The sequence below is a fragment of the Macaca nemestrina genome, chromosome 6 (assembly GCF_043159975.1).
Source record: "Macaca nemestrina isolate mMacNem1 chromosome 6, mMacNem.hap1, whole genome shotgun sequence".
Taxonomy (NCBI): Eukaryota; Metazoa; Chordata; class Mammalia; order Primates; family Cercopithecidae; genus Macaca; species Macaca nemestrina.
Genome location: NC_092130.1, coordinates 109621782 through 109648936, shown reverse-complemented (window position 1 = coordinate 109648936; position 27155 = coordinate 109621782). Strand labels below are relative to the sequence as shown.

Here is a 27155-nt window from a genome sequence, read left to right as displayed (position 1 = left end):
TACATTACTAATTGCTATGAAATGTTTATTGAGCAATACAGCTTTTATGAAGGGCAACCTGTCAATACTTACCAAGTTTAAGTAACTCAGTAATTCTAGTTGCAGGAATTTATCCTACAAGCATATTAGACATGTGTGACAAAATCTGTATGTTAGTCCTTAAAGCATCATTTGCATTAGCAAAAAATTGGAAACAAAGTAAATACACATCAATATCAGCTTGGAAAATAAATTACGGCACATTCATAATACTATAAAACTATATAGGATAGTGAGAAAGATGACGTTTTTCATGTACACACAGAATGATTTCATATGATTAAAACAAAAATGATAAATAGAATATACTCATTTTTGCATAAAGGTGGGGAAAGAGCAAATTTTTATATTGTTGTATAAACGTACTGTCTTCCTGGAAGGATACATAGGACACCAGTAACACTGGAACATCGGTTCCCCATGAGAAAGAGAAACAGCTAGGGAACAGCTACCCATGTATAATTCTATCTATTATTCATATATACACATACTTCAATTCATCCTACATTTTTTAAAAAGGGGAAAGTTTCACGTTATCAAATCCATTTAGGTCAGGCACCATGGCTCACACCTGTAATCACAGCACTTTGGGACACCAAGGCAAGAGGACTGCTAGAGGTCAGGAGTTCAAGACCAGCCTGGGCAACACAGTGAGACCCTGTCTCTACAAAAAAATAAAAAACTGAGGTGGGAGGATCACTTGAGCCCAGGAGGTTGAGGTTGCTATGAGCCATGATTGTGCCATTGCACTCCCACCTGGGTGACAGAATGAGAACCTGCCTCAAAAAAAAAAAATTCAATTAAATATAGAAAAAATATTCACAGGCCAGGCGCGGTGGCTTATGCCTGTAATCCCAGCACTTTGGGAGGCCGAGGTGGGTGGATCACAAGGTCAGGATATCGAGACCATCCTGGCTAACACAGTGAAACCCCATCTCTACTAAAAATACAAAAAATTAGCCGGGCACGGTGGTGGGCGCCTATAGTCCCAGCTACTTGGGAGGCTGAGGCAGGAGAATGGCATGAACCTGGGAGGTGGAGCTTGCAGTGAGCCGAGATTGTGCCACTGCACTCCAGCCTAGGCGACAGAGCAAGACTCCGACTCAAAAAAAAAAAAAATCACAATAGAATTTGATATAAAATAAATGCAACATTTTATAAATGCTGTATTGAAACTCTAATAAATTAAATTTGTTTATAAACTCCAAAGAACCATATTAAAATTTTGTTTAGTTCATTTCAATCCTGTATCTCTGATCCCACCACTGTACAAGATTTAAAAGAATTTCCTTATGCTGTTACCGTATTTTTCAAAAAGCACTAATAAAATTCCATTGATTAGCAAACCAAACACAGGTCCGAAAATAAAGTTACTAGACTATTTTGCATCAACTTGGTAAATAATACAGCAAGAAAATATTTCCTCAGTATCTATGAATAGGAATTGTGGTTAACAGCAAAAAGCCCTAGATAGGAAAAAGCTCTTAATTTTACATTTCACAAAATGCCAAAACAGCTTCAAACTTATTACATGTAAATCAAACTGTAATCAATCAGATTATATATATATATATATATTTTTTTTTTTTTTTGAGAAAGGGTCTCACTCTTTCTCAAAAAAAAAGGGTCAGCCAGGCTGGAATGTAGTGGCCTGAGCATGGTTCACTGCAGCCTCGACCTCCCGAGCTCAAGCAATCCTCCTGCCTCAGACTCCCAAGTAGCTGGCACCACAGGCATGTGCCACCATGCCTGGCTAATTTTTTTAATTATTATTTGTAGAGGTTGTGTCTCACTATGTTGCCGAGGCTGGTCTCAAACTCCAGGGCTCAAGCAATCCTCCCACCTTAGCCTCCCAAAGTGCTGAGATTAAAGGTGTGAGCCACTGTGCCCAGCCTCAGACTAAATTTTAAAAGGCCTAAGAAGACTCACTAAGCAAAAGAAACTGTGATACATTTTTACATGTCAGTTATTTCAAAATATCAGATTTTTTATTTTTTATTTTTCAGATGGAGTCTCACTCTGTCACCCAGGCTGGAATGTAGTAGCACAATCTCGGCTCACTGCAACCTCCCCCTCCTGGGTTCAAGTGATTCTCCTGATCAGCCTCCTGAGTAACTGGGATTAACAGGCCCACACCACAATGCCTGGCTACTTTTTGTATTATTAGTAGAGACAGGGTTTGGCCATGCTGGCCAGGCTAGTCTCGAACTCCTGACCTCAAGTGATCAGCCCACTTCGGCCTCCCAAAGTGCTTCCCAGGCACTTTGTGCTTTACAGACGTGTGCCACCGCGCCTAGCCATATCAGATTTTTATGTTACTGGTTTCTCTAATGATAAAAACCATGTAATTATCAACTTGTTCACAAGCACAAGGCCATTTTACACAGTATTAGCATTATATACTTCAATTTTTACCTTCCAATAAATACTTATTGCTTTCATCTATACAAATGACAGTAAGGTTTTTTTCAGTTTATACCCCTATAGCTACTACAAATTATGGCATGAAGATTTTGTCAGAAAGGACTATTTTATTGCACAGTTCAGGAACATTTTACATGTTAAGATGAAAATGAACAAGGTGAGCCTCTGATGTATCAAATTCTGTGCTGTAACAAACTGGAGTTACATCAGGCTTTGGTACACTTTTGAGACTATAAGGCAAACAGCGTAACAACAAAATAGATACTGCAATGATACCCCTTCCAATTATGAAATAAAACTTAAACTTCAAGTTAATTCACAAAGTACTCTGCAAGTATTCTCTACTTAGCAAAAGCACAATTCAATAAATAAAATCTCAATCACACAACATGCCTAATAACGAGGGCTCTTTTGCGTTATCAGATATGCTGTGCACCTGTAATAACTTCATTACTACCTAAAGGTCATCTGAATCAACGACCACCAATACTGACTGATACTAAATTGTGGGAAGAAATGTCTCACTTGCTGTCATACAAAACCAACATTAACTGAATAATCGTAGGTGTCTATTTTTCGAGACGTTAAAAGAACTTCATATATTATCCTGTTCGGTAATTCTTAACCCTGGTTACATATTAAAATAACTTATGGGCATTCCTAAAATCTACTGATGTTGTCAACCTCATCAGAACTGGAGGAGGAGTGCATCAGTAGTGTACTAAAAATCTTCAGTGATCCTAATATGTAGCCAGGAATGAGAATTTTCAATCTCTTAGATTAGAGATGCTCCCGAAGGTTACTCTATAAAACCAATGAGATCAGTTCTCCCCTCCAGATCTCTCCGTGCACAAGTGTGGAAGGGAAAAATGACTGCCACATATTTCAAATGATTTTTTAGCAAATTCATTCTGGAGCATTTATACATGGTAGAATCTCAAACTTCAAGCATAAGGAAATTCATTAACTCTATCGTTAACGCCCAGCTATGACGATGTTGCAGACTTCTGAAAAGTGTTAATAGACTGTACTACCAACAGGAGAGAGGGCAGCTCAGCCAGTAACAGATGTCTCATTACAGACGCAGTACAATAGGGAAAAGCATAGGCTTTAAAGCCGGTCAACCCGGGGCTCTGCCACACACTGTGTTTACCTAAACCTGGATTTCCTCCCTGTAAAATGGGAATTAACATCTACTTCATAAGTAGATATTAACGAGCTAAAACACCTAACGTAGTACGTAGTTACGATGACGATGGGCCAATTTATAATACTAAGCTAACTAATGCCTGTTGAGTTTAACTAAAAGCAGAGGACCTGGAGAAAAGACCGGTCTAGGTCACTGGACCGCAAGCTCCTTTTCATAAATGTTCCGATTATGACATGTCATGAGCAGAAGACCAGGCAACTTCAGGCCATAGGAGAGAAAGGATGCAGAGGAGAGGACAAGACTTGTAAAGCCAAAAGGGGCCCAGAGGCCGCGCATCCCACCCATCGAAGCCTGGGCCGTGGCGATGCAGCCAGGTCTCCAGGATGAACCGAAGGGAGGCCAATGGTGGAGAACAGAGCACGCAAGGTCCCTCACCTTCACTACAGCTGTCCCCCGGCTGCCCTGCCGGCCACTGTCTACTCCCGCTCCAAGCTTGTTTACAACCAGAGTAGCCATCCTCGTAGGAGTAGCGCCACAGATGCAGCCTTCAGAGTCCTCAACTGAGAGGCGGGGTTAAGCCACCTACCCAGAGGCCTCTGCGCACGCCACCGGCGCACAGGCGCAGTAGGACACAGGGCGCCGCTTAGCCGACTCTTACTCCTCCTCCCTGCAGTCGTGGGGTACTTCGTTGCACAGCCTCGCGCATGGGCACTTTTGTTATTTTTCATTACGTAGTCTGCAACTGCTGGAGGAAAGACAAGGAAAAAAAAAAAAAGAAGGGATAAAACAGAATTAAAGTTTTGGGGTGAAACTCCAGCTCCTTTAATGATTTTTCCTCTCGAATCGCAAACCAACCAGGGTGTAAACTGAGGGCGGTGAAGGGATACGGGCATCTCCCTGCATGCAACGCGATTTTCGTATAAACTACAAATCCCAGCATGCCACTCTCTCTTTTATTTATTTATTTTTTTTAAACTCCGGCAAAGTTGGCCTTTGGGAGGCGGCGTATTGTAACCGAGGGGTGGTTTTTTTTCCTGAAGTCGCGATGTGCGATAGCAGATGGAAAACAAAGTGTTTTATGCATACGTTTCTAAGATAAAAGAAATAGACTTGGTGAGAAGAAGCCAGTCTGTAAAGAACACAGTAAGAAAATTTAAGGTACCACCACCGGAGAGAAGTTGAAAGTGCGTTTGACTTCTGGTCTTGCCAAACGCGAGGTTTTCCTTTTCCTTCCGGGCCAACTTGAACCTGTCCAGCCCCCGTAGGCCGTGGGTCAAAAGTGCTGGTCAAAATGGAAGTGAATCCCCCTAAACAGGAGCACCTGCTGGCGCTGAAAGGTAAACTTTTGCGAACCTGAGTACCCGTTTTCTGTTTTCTTCCCTTCCCTATTTATCGAAGCCTTTGCCATGTAGGCCTCAGCCTTCTTAAACACCGTCAGTGCTCGCCCTCCTGCTCTGTCCTTTGGCGCCAGGCGGGAGGAAGCGATTTCGCCTGGATGCTTTTTAGTTTTACGGGCTCCTTTCTAGAATGAAATAGATACCTGGTAAATCACTCTTTCTGATCTATGCTGCTTCAGTCACGAGATTTTAGCGGCAGAAGCTGAGGTCCCGCTCCTACCGTGGAGATCTCTGTGAACTAAGATGAATTACAGCGGGCATATAAAGTGCTTTTTCCTTCTGTCTCTCGTTTCTTCCTGTGGCACTGACGAAGTTATCAGGCTTCAGTTTCCCCTGTAAAATTAGTATTGCATAACAGTAGTGCAAAGAATTTAGCAATATATAGTAATACAACATATAACTTAGATTTATTAAAAACAAACTGCAGTTTACTTCAAAGCACTGTGTATGTGGGAAATATGTCCGAGATCTAATGTCAACTCTCATTTTTTGTACACAGCCATTTTGAGTAAGTTTGGTGATTTAATTAGATCTTTATTTAGGAAAAAACAGCAGGCTTTTTTTTTTTTTTTAGGACAATTTTTATTTTTTTTATTTTTAATGCCTATTTTCTGGAAATCTTTTTATTTGAAATCTTTTCAGCTTTATTTTATTTTTTACTACAACAAATGCACTTTTTGTTTCTTGGATGCTCTAACACGGGGTTAACAATGACTTATTGAATGAGCTGAGGAAATGCTCAATAAACATTTGGGTTCAATTGAATTGCACTTATTTTACTTGTGGCATCCATTTTGAGGAACACATCCTTCCCATTATGATGTAGTCATCAGACATTCTAGAAGCTCATCAGTCTCATATAATGATGCCTGTGTTAGCGAGATTGTCTCTTACTGTGGAACTTTGTAATGTTAAGTTATACAGTGATGGGACCTCTAAGCTTAACCTGAGCAAATGATCTAGGCTAAAGTGGAGACTAAAATGGATTGTTACTCGTGGAGAAGAGGGAAAAGAAGAAAAGCAACTAATTGTCATGTTCTTTATCTCGCGATCTCACTTCAAGTATGTGGAGTAAATATTAATTCTCAGAGTTTAAGCAACTTTTCCAAGATCACATAACTAGTAAGTGATTGAGGCAGTGTTTCAACGCAAGGCCTACCTCTCTCTTTCCAAGAGTTCATGTTGCCTCCTAATGAATGAAACGGCATTCTCAGAAATAATTCCTCTACCAACTACTCTGATGGGAATTTGGAACAGTTCTATTAGCTGCTACGTGTGATTTATACAAATTAGAAGCTATTAAAAACAGTTGAATTCCAGCTGGGCGCGGTGGCTCATGCCTGTAACCCCAGCACTTTGGGAGGCCGAGGCGGGTGATCACGAGGTCCGGAGATCGAGACCATCCTGGCTAACTCTGTGAAACCCCGTCTCTACTAAAAATACAAAAAATTAGCCTGGCTTGGTGACAGGCGCCTGTAGTCCCAGCTACTAGGGAGGCTGAGGCAGGAGAATGGGGTGAACCCGGGAGGTGGAGCTTACAGTGACCCGAGATCGCGCCACTGCACCCTAGCCTAGGTGACAGAGCCAGAGACTCCGTCTCATAAAACAAACAAACAAAAAGTTAAATTCCAGTGATACAGAGACTGCCACTGAGAATTTTTAGTTTTCTGTTATTGTTTGTTTTCCAAAATAAAGGATACCTAAGAAAGAATATTTCAGCAGCCTAAGCCAGGCGTGGTGGCTCACGCCTGTAATAGCACTTTGGGAGGCCGAGGCTGGCAGATCACTTGAGGTCAGGAGTTTGAGACCAGCCTGGCCAACATGGTGAAAACCCGTCTATACTAAAAATACAAAAATTAGCCAGGTATGGTGGTGGACATCTGTAATTCCAGCTACTCGGGAGACTGAGGCAGGAGAATCGCTTTAACCTAGGAGGCAGAAGCTGCAGTAAGCTGAGATTGTGCCATTGCACTCCAGCCTGGGTGACAGAGTGAGACCCTGTCTCAAAAAAAAAAAAAGAATAAACAGCCTAAACTGGTAAGTGCTTTAAAATTGATAGTTTCAACTTTATTAAACCTCTTTGGTACCATCTTCTAGTTAACCCATTGTTCTAGTTGATCAACAGTTTTCACAGCATTTCAATTTACTGATGCTGGATGCCAAATGTATCAATTTAAGTGGTCATTTAGGTTCACTTTATCTTTTAATATGTAAAATGTTAAAGATAATATTTTGTTATTCTTGGTTGGGTGAGGTGGCTGATCACTTGAGCTCAAGAGTTCGAGACCAGCCTAGCCAATATTATGAAACCCCATCTCTGCTGAAAATACAAAAATGCCAGGCGTGATGGTGTGCACCAGTGGTCCCAGCTACTCAGGAGGCTGAGGCACAAGAATCACTTGAACTCTGGAGGCGAAGGTTGCTGTAAGCCAAGATCGTACCTCTGCACTCCAGCCTGGGTGACAGAGTGAGAATCTGTCTAAAAAAAAAAAAAAAATTGTCTCTTGAGTATAACACTGATTGACTTTAGACAAGAGAATTACTCGATGCCGTATTTTACAATGTGAAAGTGTAAGGAACAGGGAAGAAAAACATGAGTGCATTATTCTTGAAAGAATATGTGATAACATTTAGATCCATATTTAAAATTATGGATGTTAAAGATCACAATTATTTATGAATTTGGGAGTTGTCAGATCTGTTAGTGGGCACTATCAGTAGGTAAAAAGAATCATGAAATTAGTTATTCTTCTGACTCTAGAATCGGACAGTGATTCTATTGTGACATCATGACAAGAGTCCATACTCATGGTTATCCTAGCAGTGGGAGAACCCTCATCAAGTAATTCTCTAATGATTTTGGGGGAGAAGTGATTCAACTTATTTTTTTCTGCAGTTAAGATGTGAAAAAGCCTGTTTTATGGCTCCTACAGCTTTGGGTCTGATTAGGAAGCCTAACTTGCAGATATTGGAAGGCTCTATTCTTAAGCCTATGTACCATATATCGGAATTTATTATCAGTGACTTAATTTGGGGCAACTTGAGGACTTCTGTGCTCTAAGAGAAAAAAATAGGAGTCTAGACTTCTTGTTCTCCTCCAAATTGGAATTCAAAAGCCATGGTATTAGGGTCCCCATGCTGTTTAATTGCCTGGGTTATGAGGAGAAGACAGTGTCACAAAACTGGTTCTTAGCCTGGTTAAACCATATTAGCAAAGTTAAACCATATGCATGGTTTTAGTTTTTACTGTAGAGAATGACATGAAATCATCAAATATTCTCTCTATATATTTGTTTGGTGGAATCCATATAATTTTTTTTTTGAGACAGAGTCTTACCCTGTCACCCAGGCTGGAGTGCAATGGGAGTGCAGTGGTGCGATCTCAGTTCACTGCAAACCTCCACCTCCCGGGTTCAAGTGATTCTCCTGCCTTAGCCTCCCGAGTAGCTGGGATTACAGGCACAGGCCACCGCGGCCGGCTGTTTTTTGTATTTTTAGTAGAGATGGGGTTTCACCGTGTTGGCCAGGCTGGTCTCAAACTCCTGACCTTGTGATCTGCCCACCTTGGCCCCCATAAAGTGCTGGGATTACAGGTGAGCCACCACACCTGGCAGATCTATATAATTTTAAGTATAAAATGATTACTTTTCTTCCAGACAGATTAGAATTTTTTTTTTCTTTTTTTTCTTTTTAATGAGATGAAGTCTTGCTCTGTCGCCCAGGCTGAGTGGCACGATCTCAGCTCACTGCAACCTCTGGCTCTCAGGTTCAGGGTATTCTCCTGCCTCAGCTTCTCTAGTAGCTGGGACTACAGGCATGCACCACCACACTCCGCTAATTTTTTTTTTTTGTATTTTGAGTAGAAACAGGTTTTTACCATGTTGGATTAGAATTTACAGTGATTTTATTGTCCTCAATTTAGTTGCCTCAAATTTTTAAATATTACATTTTTTGTTAATTTTCTTCATATGAAAACAATATTTTAAGATTCATTTACTCTTTGTTTCTGCTAAAGTTTTAAGACTTATTACTTAATATAGTAATATTGATACTTCCAAGTCCTTTATATCTGTTGAGTTAAACATGTTGACTACTAGCATTTTTAGGCTGGAAGTGATTTTATAGGGCATCTAATTTAGATTCCTTATTTTGGTAAGAGAAAGAATTTTCAGGTTTGTAGATTACATTCACATTTACCAAAAGGACTTTTGTAGGCAGAGTATCCCTACTATATCTTATTCTTTGCAATACTTCTACTTTAGGTCCTGTTTCCCTCTGATTTGGCAAGAGAGACAATCTTGCAATGATAAATTTACATTCTAGCTCTGAGGAGTTCAGCTAAGAAATTTTTCTCATCACTAAGAGTAACTGGATTACTGCAGAATGACTACAGAAGTAATATTACATTATCGACCATGTGAGAGTGATCCCACACAACTGCCAAAAATTGTGGAAAAAGCAATTCAAGACTTTCCTACTCGTCCGCTATCAAGATTTATACCTTGGTTTCCATATGATGGGTCCAAGCTTCCACTCAGACCTAAAAGATCACCACCTGTGATTTCTCTAGAGGCAGCTGAAGATGTGAAACAGTACTTAACCATTTCAGAACATGATGCTAAGTCACACAATTATGATTGCACAGTAGATCTATTGGAGTTTCAACCTTGTTTGAAAAAGCAGCATTTAACCTCGTCACATGCATTGAAGGAACAGACTAATTCTGGAAATCTGGGTAAACAATCAGAGAAGGGAAAACAGCACAACAGGAGATCTTGGAGTATTTCCCTTCCCAGCAATAATTGTACTGAAAAAGTTTCTCCTTTGTCTAAAAAATTGCAAGATAGTTTAAAGGCACTAAATTTACACTCACTTTATAGAGCAAGATGGACAATAGAACACACTATTTGTAACAGCCAAACTCTGGAAGACATTTGGACAAAACTCAATCAAATTATTAGGCACAATGAACTTCCATCTTGTAATGCTACAATTCAGAGGCATTTAGGCCAAATATGGGTGTTCTGTGATATTATGTATTGTGAATATGTGGGAAGTCTTCTTAAAGGAAGATTAGCTCTTTCTGGAAAAATTAATTTATTTGTGCATAAATATGGTGTTATTTTTAGTATGTAATAAATTCCACTGATTGTCAAAAAGAATATTCTGAATGAAATGAATATGGATTGAAATAGATGAAATAATTTTTACAGATTTTTAAATTTTTAGTGGCTTTTTAGAATTCCTAGGCTTGTCAATTAAGTCAAGAACTTTCTGAGTTCTACTTATTAGCAGCCTTCTTTTAAATGTGATAAATTATTGTTTACACTGAATATGAAGGTAAAAATGTTCTGTGCCTTTCGTTTTGTTACAAACTGGGATTGAATTACTCTTATGAATTAAGTTGTATAGTTTGGATTTTGGTTAATCTCTAAAATCTAATTTTACTGTAGTTTTTTCTTTACTCACCTCAAGTGTAATTTTTTAAAAAATAAAACTCAAAACAATTCTCTTTGGAATGCTCTTTATGTGGCATGAATGTAGTTCAAAGTGGGAGACTAGTCTAGATTCATTATGATGTTTCCAAATATATGTAATAATAATTGATAGGCTGTTTTCAAACAAAGATACAAAATGTATACTTCGCCTAAAACTATAATGTATCTTTAAGACTATAAACTGTTTTGAAGGAAAGTATCAAATGTTGAATAAGGGATCAAACTATTGTCTATTTCTTCTAATACAGATAATTCAGTATATGATAGTTAGTGCTAATTATTACTTGGCTGATGATTAGAGTCATTGTAGGTTCCCCATAAGCATAATCTTGTAATTGGTTTTACACATCACCTCATAAAAATGCTCAAAGAGATTAAAACAATAAAAGTTTTGTACAAGCACGTATATTTGTTTAACATATTTAAATGCCTACTTTGCACTAGGTGCTAGGATATATTAGGGAAGGAGACAGACATGGACCTTGCCCTCATGCAGCTTACGTGTCGTTACTACTATTAAACACACCAGCTCCCTAAGAAAAATAAGGGTGCACTTACTAGGAATATAGACATGTTTACCTTGAAGCACAGTGCCTATCATGGTAGGAGCTTGGTAATGCATGGTAAATGTTCCCTTCAGAGGGATTCTTCATAGCCTGAGATGGCTGAGGTTGCTTAAAATGGAAGTCCACTGATTTTGTTTTTCTTTCTAACTTTTATTTTAGGTTCAAGGGGTACATGTGCAGATTTGTGATATGGGTAAATTGTGTGCCACAGGGGTTTGGTGTACAAATAGTTTTGTCACCCAGGTAATCAACATAATACCCAATAGGTATTTTTTTAGTCCTCATCCCCCTGTCACCTTCCACCCTCAAATAGGCCTCAGTGTCTATTGTTCTCTTCTTTGTGTCCATGTATACTCATTGTTTATCTCTCACTTATGAGAATACGTGGTATTTGGTTTTCTGTTCCTGCGTAAATTGGCTTAGGATAATGGCCTGCAGTTGCATCTGTGTTGCTGCAAAGGCCATAATCTGAAAATATGAAGAAAAAAGTTGCTTTTAATACCAGTTTGGAATCGCTTTATTTTTAATGGAGGATCATTTTTTACCCACCATCTCATCACCTGCAAACTACAGGAATCATGAAAAACTAAGCTTTATAGGACTTTTGTTTATAATAGAAATTTGAACCTATAATAAGCAAATATGTTAGCTACACGTTTGGGTGAACTCCGGGGCACTAAAAAAAAAAAAAAATACGTTTTAGGATTCCCTTGAGACTGTATTTTCTCTTTATTCAGATTTCTTTTCTAATGAAATGAAAATAATAATGGGGAAGAAATAGAAAACACCAACTAGTACTAAAAGTGAACTTACCAGCCTGGGCAACATAGTAAAACCCCATCTCTACAAAAAATACAGAAGTTAACCAGGCATGGTAGCATGTGACAGTAGTCCCAGCCTCTTGGTGGGCAGGGGGAAGGGGTGCGTCTGAGGCAGGAGGATCACTTGAGCTCAGGAGGTCAAGACTGCAGTCATCCATGATCATACCACTGTAGTCCAACCTGGGTAACAAAGTGAGACCCTGTCTCAAAAAAAATAAGTGATTTTAGCTGTGGGAGAAACTGCCTCCTCTGTATCACTTTCAAGGGCACCTTTTTATCTGTTTTCAGGGCACTTTTTAGTCTGTTTTCTTAGTTAAAAATAAGAGTGAAGGTTGGAAACACCTCCCCATATTCATCTGTAGCTGATTGATACTCTTTTTGGAATAGATTCCTACTTTGAAATCCCATGGGATATTTCTGGTAAGGCATGACATTCCAGGTTTATGGCTCTAGGCTTATAATTAATAATTATTATAGAGAATTATTTTTTAACAGAGTGAAATCACCAGGGTTCAAATCTAGATTCTACCACTTATCTACTAATATAGTCCTTTGTATGCAAATTACCCTCTACAGGCATTGTCAATGCCCTATCTGTATATTGGGATTAATGTAATACCAACTTAGAGAGTACTCATGAGAATTAAATGTGTTCAGCTTGTAAAATATTTAGCATAATGCCTGGCGCTAGTAAATGCTAGCTATACAAAGTAACTTCAGAAATTTTAAGGGTAGCATTTGTTGAGTATTTCAAAAGCCAGCTGCTTAATATAGCAGGTTATTATTGGCCTCAGTTTCTGAAACTTACACTTTCAAAATAATGTCAGTTATTTAGGGACTTTCATGAAGTGCTCATTATTTTATTCAGGGAAGATCTGAATAGCAGAACCTACACCAAATACGGATGCTACAAAACTGAACGTAGTACATAAGAGCCTACACTTCATGGAGTTTGGAAAGGAGTCAAGGTACCATGAGAGAAACAGAATGACCTGTTAACTTTTTTTCTCAAAAAGATGACATTTAAGCTGAAACCAGAATGAGAAAGCCACTAAATTTGATATGAATACCATAGTTGGTTAATTAGTAGTTGGGCGGTGCATTTTTACATATGCTAGAACGCTACTTATATTCTGAATTGACCATGTAGGTCTATAGTCTTTATAGTATTTTGGCTTTGATTTGAAGGAATATATATATATATATTTTTTTGAGATGGAGTCTTGCTCTGTTGCCCAGGCTAGAGTGCAGTTGGTGCCATCTTGGCTCACTGCAAGCTCTACCTCCTGGATTCACCCCATTCTCCTGCCTCAGCCTCCCGAGTAGCTGGGACTACTGGCGTCCGCCACCACGCCCGGCTAATTTTTGTTTAGTAGAGACAGAGTTTCACCATGTTAGCCAGGATGATCTCGATCTCCTGACCTCGTGATCCACCCGCCTTGGCACTCCCAAAGTGCTGGGATTATAGGCATGAGCCACCGCGCCCGGCCAGACTTGATAATGAACTAGCCCTCTGTGATTCATTTTCTGAAAATTTTTACAAGTTTTTATTATTTTTAAATTTTATGTTTTTGTTTTTATTTTGATGTGGTCAAATGACACTCTAGAAGAAACTGAAAAAGATTTTTAAAAAAATTATAGAGTGTTTACTCTCATTAGATTATATTTAATATTCTATTTCAATTTTTTTTACTTTTCTGTGGCTTAATTTTTGTTTGTTTAATTTATATTTAAAATGAATTTTTTAGTTAAATTTTATTTTTCCAGATAGCTAATAACCATTTGTCTTTGTGCCTTATAATGAAAAATCCTTTTACTAATTGATTTTTTAACTTTTAATCCCTTAATTGATTTTTTTTTTTTTTTTTTTTTTTTTTTGGTCAAGACGTTTTTTTAAAATCTCTCTCCCAACTATTTCTTTTTCTTTTTTTTTTTTTTTTTTTTTTTTTTTTTTTTTTTTTTTTTTTTTGAGATGGAGTCTTGCTCTGTCGCCTGGGCTGGAGTGCAGTGCCACGATCTCAGCTCACTGCAGCCTCCGCCTCCCGGGTTCACGCCATTCTCCTGCCTCAGCCTTCTGAGTAGCTGGGACTACAAGTGCCCGCCACCACACCCATCTAATTTTTTGTATTTTTAGTAGAGACGGGGTTTCACCGTGTTAGCCAGGATGGTCTCGATTCCCTGACCTCGTGATCCGCCCACCTCGGCCTCCAAAAGTGCTGGGATTACAGGTGTGAGCCACCGTGCCCAGCCACTCCCAGCTGTTTCTTTATATAAGTATATCCTATCTTTTTTTCGAAAAACTAATATATCGGTATGGTCTTAATAAGCCGATTAGTTGATTATGGATTTAAATATGTTATAATATATAGTAAATTCAGTTCTTCCTCTTTTTTTCCTCCGTTAATTTCCTTAGCTTATTTTCATCTATTTGTTTCTTTAGATAAACTTTAGACACATTCTATCATGTTGCAAAAATAAATCTTAGTTTTGGTTAGAATTATATAAACCTATATGTTAACTGACATTTTTATAATTTCTACACAGAATTAATATTACTTAAAGAAACACTTGGGTGGGCGTGGTGGCTCATGCCTGTAATCCCAGCACTTTGGGAGGCCAAGGTAAGCAGATCACTCGAGGTCAGGAGTTCGAGACCAGCCTGGCCAACATGGGGATACCCCGTCTCTATTAAAACTACAAAAAATAATAGTAATAACCAGGCATGGTGGTGCATTCCTGTAATCCCAACTACTTGGGAGGCTGAGGCAGGAGAATTGCTTGAACCTGGGAGGCAGAGGTTGCAGTGAGCCAAGATTGCGCCACTACACTCCAGCCTGGGTGACAGAGTAAGGCTCTGTCTCAAAACAAACAAACAAACAAAAAAACACTTAGCTTCCAATGTTAATATTTTGTTGATATTGTTTACAGCGAAGTCACTTAGACTTTTTAAAGCCTTATGCTCCTAATATTCTTTAAGCTTTAAAAATTTTATTTTCCAGTTTTTCTATAATGAATGTATATTGTATTTATATTTACTTTTTATAATTCATAAGTTGTAAATGGTTCTTATATAAGATTCTTTTGTAACATTAAAATTCTTAATAAATCACTGATATGTGATAACCTTAGGAAGTATGTAGTATTATGTTTAAGAAGTATTTAGGTTATATTTTATGTTAGTATAAAATAGATGAATATCATACACTAGACTTGAGAATATTAACCCTAAGCAGTATTAATGTTTTGTTTTCTTTTACTTTTTTACTTCACAGTGATGCGGCTGACTAAGCCTACTTTATTCACCAATATCCCAGTAACATGTGAAGAGAAAGACTTACCTGGTATGGCACATGCTTTCCTCTATTTGCACCTAGGGAAAAGTTGAAACCTGAATTGCCTACATTAACTTGGACTAAGCCTAGCCCTGTGAATTTTATGCTAACCATTTGCTGGATTCTTTGTTGCCTATTTTTGTATCATGTGAAAGGTGGCCATCTGAGTAACAGGTCTTACTTATACTCTGCAAGTCCAAATTATGTTGATATCATATGGCAATATGAGACTTACAGTTTAAGATACATTCATATTCATAATACTATTAAAATTGCCTTCATCCTCAAGTGTTGCGTCAATGTATATATTAGCATTCCCTTTGTTTAGAATTGTTGGGGCTTTCTCTAGTATATTTTCTATCTCATGACATACATTTTTCTTTGTTTCTAAAGTGTCCATTCCCTGTGAGATCAGAATTTTTTTGACATGATTTGTTGTATTAAAATCTAGAAGTTAGACTTTTTAAATATCATTTTTGTCAAGAGGTTGTTTTTTAAAATATCTCTCCTAGTTCTTTATGTAAGAAAAAGTTATTTAAAAGGTAGATGTTAGAATTTTATGTTTTTCTCTTCATTCAGGAGATCTCTTTAACCAACTGATGAGAGATGATCCATCAACTGTTAATGGTGCAGAAGTTTTAATGTTGGGAGAAATGCTGACTTTACCACAAAATTTTGGGTAAGAATGACATATTCACATAAGAAACCTTGTAAAGCCTACAAATTATGTTTTCAAAAAAGAACTATGGGATGGGGAAACGCTCATGATACATTTCCTTTTTTTTTTTTTTTTTTTTTTTCTGAGATGGAGTCTCGCACTGTTGCCCAGGCTGGAGTGCAGTGGTGCCATCTCTGCTTAGTGTAGCTTCCACCCACTGGGTTCAAGCCATTCTCCTGCCTCAGCCTCCCCAGTAGCTAGGACTACAGGCGCACACACTGCCCTGGCTAATTTTTGTGTTTTTAGTAGAGACCGTGTTTCGCTATGTTAGCCAGGCTGACCTTGAACTCCTGATCTCAGGTGATCCACCCACCTCAGCCTCCCAAAGTGCTGGGATTACAGGCGTGAGCCACCACGCCTAGCACATGATACATTTGAGGGGCAAAAAGATTATTAAAAAATCATACTATGTGATTATGGCTTTCTGTTTTTTTAAAAAAAAGATATATACCAAAATAAAATGTTAATAGTGGTTCCTAGGATAATAGAATTTTTACTTTCTTCTTTAGATCTTACTATATTTTTAATGGCCATATACTTTTTAAACTACTAATGTAAATGTCTTTTTCAGAAGCCACTCTGTTTTTTGCCTCATAGTCCTCTCCCAAAATGAGTTATCAGACTTGTCAGCTAATTAGGAACTCTAAATTTATTTCTTCTGTTATTCTTAGCTGTATTATTATTCTAGATTTATAATAAGGTAGAAGCCTCTGGTTCCACTCCGTAACAGACAGAATTTGAGACAGAAGGAAATTTTACAGATTGTTTTTATAGTTTTACAGAATGTGGTCATTGACTAACGTCTTGAAAAACTGTAAAAAATATAAAACTATGTAAGATAAAACCACTGGTGATTTTTATTCAGATAACTTAGGAAATAAAATAAATTGGTAAAAATACCCCAATATCAATAACTTAGAGCTCTTCTAGATTCAGGGAATAGGTTATTGCAAGAATAGAAACTTGGCTTTCTCTAACCTATTCAAATACAAATCCTGACTTTAGCATAGATCTAATTTCAGTGAGTCTTATCTCTAGTGAGGCTGGCATTTTGTACAGTAAAGGCCAAATATATCATGTTTTATAGATTACATCCATATTTTGATTTGCACTAGGTAATGAATGAGTGGCCTAGTGTGAACAAAGGAATGTTGAAACAATATTTCACCAGATTTCTATCCTTTAGTAAATGTTTCTCCATTTGAAGTCCTTAGTGATTCTCACACAGAATATCTAATGTAAAACCTGAATGGGTCCAGATGCGGTGGCTCATGCCTGTAATCCCAGCACTCTGAGAGGCCGAGGCGAGCGGATCATAAAGTCAGGAGATCAAGACCATCATGACTAACACGGTGAAACCCCATCTCTACCAAACATACAAAAAATTAGCTGGGCATGGTGGCAGGCACCTGTAGTCTCAGCTACTCGGGAGGCTGAGGCAGGAGAATGGGATGAACCTGGGAGATGGAGCTTGCAGTGAGCCAAGATCGCGCCACTGCACTCCAGCCTGGACAACAGAGCGAGACTCAGTCTCAAAAAAAAAAAAAAAAAAGAAACGTGAATGGATTTCTGCCTAAATAAATACTTGTTTTATTTTACAGGAATATATTTTTGGGAGAGACCTTTTCCAGTTATATCAGCGTTCATAATGATAGCAATCAAGTTGTAAAAGACATATTGGTAAAAGTAAGTAACATTCTTACTTGGGATGTATTTTACTGTTTAACAAAGGTTTTTTTTAGGCCGGGCATGGTGGCTCATACCTGTAATCCCAGCAGTTTAGGAGGCTGAGGCAGGTGGATCACCTGAGGTCAGAAGTTCAAGACCAGCCTGGCCAACGTGGTGAAACCCCATCTCTACTAAAAATACAAAAATGAGCTGGGTGTGGTGGTGCACACCTGCAGTCCCAGCTACTTGGCAGGCTAAGGCAGGAGAGGCTAAGGCAGGAGAGGCTAAGGCTTGAACCCAGGAGGTGAAGGTTGCCGTGAGCCAAGATCATGCCACTGCACTCCAGCCTGGGTGACAGAGTTAGACTCCATCTCAAATTAAAAAAAAAGAAAGAAAAAGAAAAAAGGTTTTTTTATATCTATTATGTTGTTGGCACTTCATTAAATGCATGTTTGATACAATAATTTTTAATTGTCATTAACAAGCACTAATGAATGCCTAAAGTTATAAAGTATTATGCTAGGCATGAAACCATTTTTCCTATTCAACAAGGTTTGTGATTGCTTGGGTGAGAAAATGTACTAGTCAAAGGTAAATAGCAGTTTAGCATTTGTTAATGTATGTCATAAACATAGAGGAGGAAAGATCACTGGAGATTATATCAATCAGGAAGGTTTTTTAGGGGAGAGGGAAAGCGAAGAGGATCTTGAAAGAATGGAAGAATACAGATAACAAGGCAAGGGAGACATGGTAATCAGAGGCAGAGACATAGCGATACACATGTGTTCTTTTAACAGTGACCATATTTCACTTGGTAAGAGGAGGTAAGGTGGTACAGAGGAATAGTAGCTGTATTAGTCTATTTTCATGCTGCTGATAAAGTCATACCCAAGACTGGGCAATTTACCAAAGAAAGAGGTTTAATGGACTTACAGTTCCATGTGACTGGGGACAATCATGGCGGAAGGCAAGGAGGAGCAAGCCATGTCTCACGTGGATGGCAGCGGGCAAAGAGAGAGAGCTTGTGCGGGGAAACTCCCATTTTTCAAACCATCAGATCTCAGCCTGTCGTAGTGACTCATGCCTGTAATCCCAGCACTTTGGGAGGCTGAGGTGGGCGGATCACTTGAGGTCAGGAGTTCAAGACCATCCTGCCCAATGTGGTGAAACACCATTTCTACTAAAAATACAAAAATTAGCCAGGAGGGTTGGCGTGTGCCTGTAATCCCAGCTACCTGGGAAGCTGAGGCAGTAGGATCACTTGAACCTGGGAGACTGAGGTTGCAGTCAGCCAAGACTGTGCCACTGCACTCCTGGCTGACTGGGTGACAGAGCAATACTCCATCCCCCCAAAAATAAAAATAAATAAAACCATCAGATCTCATGAGACTTATTGACTGTCATGAGAATAGCACAGGAAAGACCCACCCCCATGATTCAGTTATCTCCCACTAGGCCCCTCCCACAATACATGGGAATTACAGGAGCTACAAGATGAGATTTGGGTGGGGTCACAGAGCCAAACCATATCAGTAGCCATATAGTAGAGCATCTTGAAAGCAGGCTAAGGTTTTATTTAACCTTTCTTGAAAAATTATTTTTTAAAACAGACAAAAAATTAATTAATTAAAGTAAAAAAACCAGGCCCAGCACAGTGGCTTATACTTGGAATCCCAACAATTTGGGAGGCTCTGGCAGAAGGATTGCTTGAGGCCAGGAGTTCAAGACCAGCCTGGGAAACATAACAAGACCCCCCCATCTCTACAAACAATTTAAAAAGTAGTTGAGCATGCTGGCACACATCATTGGTCCCAGCTACTTATGAAGCTGAAGCGGGAGGATTGTTTAAACCCAGGAGTTTGAGGCTGCAGTGAGTTTTGCCTGGGCACTCCAGCATGCACTACAGAACAAGACCCTGTCTCTGAAAAAAATTAAATAAAAAACAGCAGGCAGTTGGCTTTTGAGCACTCTTTGTGTTGGAAAGACTGATATGAGCACATTGTATGGGATGCTTTGTAGAAAATGGAACAGTTAGAAGACCCTTGAAATAGTGTAGATATTAAAAGATAGAATGTGCTAACTCAGCTAACAACTTGAAATTTCTTCAAAAGAATAAGTGCGAAAAGAAGGTGAAAATTCACAGTATGTGGGGAAGAAGTTGTAAAACCTGTCTTAGAGTGATGAGTTCAGGTAATTGGAGTATTGCCAGAAAGGACCTCTAATTAGAATGAGTTTGAAAATGATTCATAGAGTTTTAAAGTTAACAAGGATGTTAGAGAACAGACTCAACTTCCAGAAACTGGATGCAAATTTGTGCATACACGTACATATGTTTATCATATATAGATGGAGTCTCTGCCTTTCATTAAATTAGGGGTTGACAAACTATAGCCTAAAGACCGAATTTCATCCATTGTCTGTTTTTTTTTTTTTTTTTTTTTTTTTTTGAGACGGAGTCTCACGCTGTTGCCCAGGCTGGAGTGCAGTGGCGCGATCTCGGCATTGTCTGTTTTTATAAGGCTTTTGAACTAAGAATGGTTTTCACATTTTCAAATTATTGAAAATAATATTTTGTGACATGTGAAAATTACATGAAATTCAAATTTCAAGGCCAGGTGTGGTGGCTCATGCCTATAATCCCAGTGCTTTGGGATCCAAGGCAGGAAGATTGCTTCAGGCTAAGAGTTGGAGCCCAACCTACACAGCATTGCAAGGCACTGCCTCTGCAAACAAACCAACAAAAAAGAAATTCAAATGTTAGTGTTCATAAATAAAGTTTTATTGACACACAGCCATACTCATTTGTTTATGTATTATCTGTGGCTGATTTCCAGCTACCACAGCAGTTGTATAGTTGAAACATAGATTGTATGGCCTCCAGAATCTAAAATATTTGCTAATGACTTCAGAGAAAAAGTTTGCCAACCTCTGCATTCGATTGTTAAAAGATCTGATTTTCAAAAGTTTGAGAACATAACTTTTGTCTTTCTACGTTGTAAATACTGAATTTCTTGGCAATTCAGTAAATACTGGCAATTCAGTAAATTCAGTAAATGTTGAATTTATTTTTATAAGATAGATTAAGAAAATAGCAAAGGCATATACTTTAAGATGTCAGTACTATTATAAAGATCAAAGAATACAGTAGTATGCATGTTCTAAAACATGATTTTATATTTCATGCCTTTATTCACTTTTATAATAATAATTAGTAGTACTGTGCAGTACTCACCAGGGGTCTTCTTAGGCTCAACTAGACATTCAGACTCATGATATATAAAACGCTATTTTTCTTTTTACTTTTTTTTGAGACAGTCTCTAGTTCATCTAGTTCTGTCACCCAAGCTGGAGTGCAGTAGCATGATCATAGCTCACTGTAGCCTCAAACTCACGGGCTCAAGGGATCCTACTGCCTTAGCCTTCTGAGTAACTGGGACTGCAGGGTTGTGACACTATCCCTGTCTAATTTTTTAATAGTTTTTAGAGACAAGGTCTCGCTATGTTGCTCAAGCAGGTCTTGAACTCCTGAACTCAAGCAATCCTCCCACCTCAGCCTCCCAAAGTGCTGGGATTACACATGTGAGTTACCGCACCTGGCCAGATAAGCTAATTGTGACATCAGAATCACTTAAGAGGATATAGGTCATGAAGCACAGAATGATATTGACCTGTATTTGTGTGAGTGTTGTCTTTTGATCAGGTTTTAGGTGTCAGTATTATGGTTGCTTAATAAAAGATTTCGAACATTTTTCCAATATTTTCGGTGCTTTGCAACAATATGTGCATCAGGCTAAACTTAGTGGCTCATGGCTGTAATCCAGCACTTTGGGAGACCAAGGCAGGAGGAGCCCTTGAATCCAGGAGGCTCCCCAGGACTCACCTGGGGAATATAATGATCAAAGTCTCTACAAAAAAAAAATTTAAAAATTCTCTGGCCATCATGGCACATACTTGTATTCCTAGCTACTTGGGAGGCTGAGGCAGGAGGATCACTTGAACTCATGAATTTGAGGCTGCAGTAAGCTATGATTATGCCACTGCATTCTAGCCTGGATGACAGGGCAATACCCTGTCTGAGAAAACAAAACAAAACAAATACAGAGAACTGTGGATCATTTAGATTATCTATTCTTTGAAGGATTTATAGAATTCCCTGCAAAATCATATGAGCTAGTTCTTTTCTTTTTTAAAATGGGGAAACTCCCTGATAACATTTTTTCTTTTTTTTTCCCTATGGATACTAGTATGTTTAAGCAGTTCACCTCTAAGGGTGTCAGTTTTGTTAAGCTGTTTTTTTCTAGGAAATAATCCATTTCATTTCATATAGATTTTCACATTTATCTGCATAGAAGTCTGTAAAGTAGGCTCTTAAAATTGTCTTCTGTTGGCTGGGTGCAGTGGCTCATGCCTGTAATCCCAGCACTTTGGGAGGCCGAGGCAGGTGGATCATCTGAGGTCAGGAGTTTGAGACCAGCCTGGCCAAAATGGTGAAACCTCATCTCTACTAAAAATACAAAAATTAGCGGGGCGTGGTCACAGGCGCCTGTAATCCTAGCTTAGAATCGCTTGAACTCAGGAGGTGGAGATTGCGGTGAGCCGAGATCACACCACTGTACTCCAGCCGGGGCGACAGAGTGAGACTCCATCTAAAAAAAAACAAAAAAAAAATTTCTTCTGTTGCAATATTTTCCCCTGGTCATTTCTTAGGTTTGATTTTTTCTTGATTAAGTTAGCTAGCTCTTGGTTTGTGTATTTTAACTTCAAAAAAAAAAATCCAAGACTTAAAAAATTATTGTATCCAATATGTTTCCATTCTCTATTAATTTGTGCTTTTATTTCTTTTATTATGCTTCTGTTTATTTACTTTATTTTTCTACCATTTTTGAGCTAGGAATTTTATTATTTTATTTTGATTCTTTGATTTATATTGATAAAAGTTAATTTTCCTGTGATTCACTGCTTTTTATATCCTGAAGATTCAAATGCATAGCATTTTTATTCTCAATACTTTTGATTTTAAGAGGTGAGGTTTCACTCTGTTGCCCAGGCTGGTGCAATCATAGTTCACTGTAGCCTTCACGTCCAAGGCTCAAGCAATCCTCCCATCTTAGCCTCCTGAGTTGCTGTAACTGCAGTTGCATACCACCACACCTGGCTAATTGTTTTTTATTTTTTAGAGACAGCATCTCACTCTGTTGCCCAACGTAGTGAGACCAAATTAAAAAATAAATTAAAAATTAAAAATTGATGGTGGAAGGAAGAGCTGATGCCTACTGTACAATGATAAAAGAGGTAGTAACAGTGTTGAACATCCCAAACACCATTCCTACATTAAGACAAGATAATAAGTGTGAAAATACTTTGCAGAATTGCCCAAATTAAAAACCTTTTTTATATTTTTGTCATTACTTTTTAAAGAATTCTGTAATTTCATTTGTATTTCACCTTCTACCCAAGGGTTGTTTAATGCAAAAGGTTTTTAGGGGGAAAGGTTTATTTTTTTTTTCTATTTTAATTGTTGTTCATAATTTATAGTTTTATTACATTCCAATCAGTGTTGTTCTTGTAATATTTCAGCTTATGGAACTTAACTGATGATGTCTTATGACCCCATATTGATTTTTTATGAATTTTCTATGTGTACTTGAGAAGAATGTGTATGCTTTAGATATTCATAAGAGTTGTTTTATCATTTGTGTTATTTAGGGCTAGATTCTATATCTTTATTTATTGTCAACTTCATCTGTCTTATACTAAGAGTGCATGTTTGTCTCTTATTACTAGTGTATTTCTATTTACATCTTCTAAAATCTCATATATTTTGCTTTATAAAGGCTATGCTGTTTCGGCCGGGCGCGATGGCTCACGCCTGTAATCCCAGCACTTTTGGAGGCTGAGGTGGGCGGATCACAAGGTCAGGGGATCTAGACCATCCTGGCTAACACGGTGAAACCCCACCTCTACTAAAAATACAAAAATTAGCTGGGCATGGTAGCGGGCACCTGTAGTCCCAGCTACTCGGGAGGCTGAGGCAGGAGAAAGATGTGAACCTGGGAGGCAGAGCTTGCAGTGAGCTGACATCACCCTACTGCACTCCAGCCTGGGTGACAAAGCAAGATTCCATCTCAAAAAACAAAACAAAACAAAAAAGACTGTGCTGTTTCATGCATATTTATAATTATTGTTAGTCATTGTGAATTGTGGCTTTTAATATTAAAAATATTCAAGTAGATTGCTCAGGAAGATTTTGTGGGTACAATATTCTCTGAGCCCTTGTTCAAAGGTGTTTTTCAATATTTGAAGTTCAGTTTGGCTAGATTTTAAATCTTTTCTTTACATTTTTATTTCCTTATGTTTTTTGAAAATGCTACTACTTTATTGCTCAGCTGTGTAGGTTGTTTTTGAGAGGATTGAAGCCAGTCTAATTCTCTTGCCTTGTAAGTTATTTCATGATTTTTCCTGGAGGTCCTGGTGATTTTTTTTCTGTATGTTTCAAAATTGGTCTTTGGGTGTGATTTCCCTGATTCCAAGCAGACCCTTTCAATGTGGGTCTGCAACCTCCACCTCCTGTGTTCAAGTGATTCTCCTGCCTCAGCCTCGCAAGTAGCTGGGATTACAGGAACATGCCACCATGTCTGGCCAATTATACCAAACTGTTGGTGTCCTCTGAAGACATCTGGAGCTTTCACACTGGTGGTATTTTGCTAGCTCTGTTCAACTTACTTAGAGTTCCCCCTAACCTCTTTCCTCTGCCTTTTCAAATCCTACTTATCAAAAGCTGCAGTTATGATTAAAATGACACATAAGACACATAGGAAAACATATTTAACAGAAAGCCAATGGATTCAATTATGTCTTTTTTTTTCTAATTTCAAAAATGTTTAAGAATTTATATCTGGGTGCAGTGGCTCACGCCTGTATTCCCAGCACTTTGGGAGCCTGAGGCAGCAGATCACTTGAGACCAGAAGTTTGAGACCAGCCTAGCCAAGATGGTGAAACCCCGTCTCTGCTAAAAATACAAAATTTAGCCAGCCTTAGTGACACTTGCCTGTAATCCCAGCTACTGGGGAGGCTGAGGCAGGAGAATCACTTGAACCTGGGAGGTGGAGGTTGCAGTGAACCAAGATAGTGCCACTGCACTCCAACCTGGGTGACAGAGCGAGACTCCGTCTCAAAAAAAAAAAAGTGTTTAAGAATTTTTAGGTCTGGGAGCGGTGGCTTATGCCTGTAATCTCAGCACTTTGGGAGGCTGAGGCAGGCAGATCACCTAAGGCCAGGAGTTCAAGACCAGCCTGGCCAACATGGTGAAACTCCGTCTCTGTTAAAAATACAAAAAATTAGCTAGACATGATGATGGGTGCCTGTAATCCCAGCTACTTGGGAGGCTGAGGCAGGAGAATCGCTTGAACCTGGGAGGCTGAGGTTGCAGTCAGCTGAGATCATGCCATTGCACTCCAGCCTGGGCAAGAAGAGTGAAACTCTTTTTTAAAAAAAAGAATTTTGAATCTTAGCTTTGTTACTTATGATTTGTAAAACCTTGGGAAAGTTGTTACTTTTCTGTGCCTTGGTTTCATTGTCTATGAAATGGGGATAATACTAATACCTCCTCCAGGATATGGGGATTAAATGAGTAATATGCTTAGAACAGGGCCTTGCACATAATAGGTACCAAATAAATGTGAGCTACTATTGTTTTATAACTGAGTATAACAAAATACACAGCACTAATAAATAGCACATTTCAAAGTGACTAACATAAGATTGTTGGGTTAGAATTAACTGCAAAACTGTTTTTTAAAAGAAACAAAAACTTAAAAGAATCCTAGCTCTCATGTAAAAACCTCCACTAATTCCCATGACCTAATGTGATCTTTGCTTTCCCTCAATTTTTTTTGCCTTGGAAGTTTTATCATAAATTCATCCATTCATTATTCAACAAATATTGATTAATTGCCTACTATGTGCCAGGCACCGTGCTATAGTGGTGAGCAAGAGAAGACGAGGTTCCTGCCTCCATAGACTTTTCTGGTAGGGGAGACAGAAAGAAACAGGTAAACAAAGTCATAAATAAGGTAATTATAGATTGTGATAAATGTTACAAAGGAAGCAAAAGTTGAATGTGATAGAAAGTAATTGAGATAAGGGAGGGAGGGTAGTTTTAAGACAGAGTGATAAATGTTCAAAAGGAGAAAAAAGAAATATAATGGAGCATCATCGGGTGGACGGAAAGTGCTACTTTAGACGAGATAGTGCTTTCTTAGTTGGTGACTTTTTATGTCATTTTCTAGTTATCTTATAAACTAATTGGTCTCTGACATATAATTTTGTTTTGGACAATTACTTATCTTTTAGTGTTATATACTAGCACATACATGCATATGTATTTGTTTTAGTGAAGTCCATCTGAATATATATTTAAAAGCCATGTGTTCATACTGGTGCCTCAGATTCCAGTCCACCACCAAAGACTCACTGTAGCTTCCCCCGCTTTCCTTATTTGTACCGTTTTTTTTTTTCTCTGAAGGTGAGAAACCTGTCTCTTGTAATCCACAATGTAGTATTTTGTTTTGTCCTAGTATACATATAAAATAGTGAAAAAACACATGTGTTGTAGCTAGAGTACATTTATGTACCATTCTTTTTGTCTTTAGCCATATATTACAGTTAAGATTTTGTTTTCCAAACTTACTTAGGTTAGTTCCACTTTTCCCCTTCCCTCTGCCATAGCACAATTGTGTTCTTCATTTGTAATACAGTTAGGTTCATTTGTTACTGTTTGTATTCCATTTTGGATTCTCCCTAATTCCTGCCTGATTTTATTTATTTATTTATTTATTTATGGGTGCGGGAGTGTGCCATTGCCATGGTTCTAAGCATCAGAGCTATACAGAAAGGTTTACACAGAAAAGTGTTGCTCCCCTTTTCATCCTTCTTTCCTTATTCTTATTCCCCTATTCTTTCCACTCATAGCCATGCACACCCTGTAGGTAACCAGTCTCATTTGGATTCTTTTTTTTTTTTTAACTTTCTTTCAAGGCTGATCTTCAGACAAGTTCTCAGCGTTTAAATCTTTCAGCCTCCAATGCTGCAGTGGCTGAACTTAAACCGGATTGTTGTATTGATGATGTCATACATCATGAAGTCAAGGAAATTGGAACACACATGTAAGGATTAGTTTTATTAGGTCTCAAAGGTTTTTACTTATATATGCCTTTATTTGAAATTTTTGCTTTCTTTTCATTCACCATGAAGCGTAGGAACCTACTTCAAAAGGAATTTTATGTTCTATGTTTACATGTTTACCAGAAATAAAGTTTAAACCAAATGTTTGTTTTGTAGGGAAAAAATCCAATTTATCATCATTTATCTCGTTTTATTTTTTTTACATTTACAATCTCTAAAAAATGAAAAGCTGTGCAAAATGTTTAAAACCCAGATAGCACTCTAAAAGTATATTTATTGTGTTTTGAAATGCTAGTAACTGATGTTATAGTGTTTATTTTTAAATTCAGTTTTTCAGTTTTGTATTTAACCAGGTATA

At 38.2% G+C, this 27155-nt stretch overlaps 3 protein-coding genes across 11 annotated transcripts in view; 2 read left to right on the top strand and 1 right to left on the bottom strand.

Moving 5' to 3' along the window:
• The window catches only part of LOC105499487 (tripartite motif containing 23), a 35067-nt gene extending 30685 nt beyond the window's left edge, over positions 1 to 4382 (bottom strand). Inside the window, exon 1 of the mRNA XM_024786950.2 lies at positions 4049 to 4382. Coding sequence (XP_024642718.1) covers positions 4049 to 4129 — 81 coding nt within the window. The 5' untranslated portion in view covers positions 4130 to 4382. The remainder of the gene's footprint in view (positions 1 to 4048) is intronic.
• A 427-nt stretch (positions 4383 to 4809) lies between these two features.
• Positions 4810 to 27155, top strand: part of LOC105499486 (trafficking protein particle complex subunit 13) — a 41291-nt gene continuing 18945 nt past the window's right edge. For 4 of the 7 annotated variants that reach the window (XM_011772069.3, XM_011772068.3, XM_011772067.3 and 1 more), the window contains exons 1-5: positions 4810 to 4950; positions 15168 to 15236; positions 15807 to 15906; positions 17547 to 17631; positions 26651 to 26778. In XM_011772069.3, coding sequence (XP_011770371.1) covers positions 4905 to 4950; positions 15168 to 15236; positions 15807 to 15906; positions 17547 to 17631; positions 26651 to 26778 — 428 coding nt within the window. In that variant the 5' untranslated portion in view covers positions 4810 to 4904. Of the gene's footprint in view, positions 4951 to 5936; positions 6073 to 11298; positions 11318 to 12747; positions 12864 to 15167; positions 15237 to 15806; positions 15907 to 17546; positions 17632 to 26650; positions 26779 to 27155 lie in introns of those variants that run through there. The other 3 variants (XM_071098862.1, XM_071098864.1, XM_071098863.1) reach the window with 3 other exon arrangements.
• Positions 4819 to 10914, top strand: LOC105499485 (shieldin complex subunit 3). 3 transcript variants are annotated; one of them, XM_071098870.1, is made up of 2 exons: positions 4819 to 4950; positions 9273 to 10914. In XM_071098870.1, exon 2 carries the CDS (start codon positions 9394 to 9396, stop codon positions 10144 to 10146), a length of 753 nt encoding a protein of 250 aa, XP_070954971.1. In that variant the 5' UTR covers positions 4819 to 4950; positions 9273 to 9393; the 3' UTR covers positions 10147 to 10914. The 3 variants fall into 3 exon arrangements, with proteins under 3 accessions (XP_070954971.1, XP_011770367.2, XP_070954972.1); XM_011772065.3 differs by lacking the exon at positions 4819 to 4950 and adding an exon at positions 5936 to 6072; XM_071098871.1 differs by lacking the exon at positions 4819 to 4950 and adding an exon at positions 6080 to 7852.

Bases quoted from the DNA above. Each gene is read 5' to 3' on its own strand.
- LOC105499485 (XM_071098870.1), top strand. From the start codon at position 9,394: ATGACTACAGAAGTAATATTACATTATCGACCATGTGAGAGTGATCCC.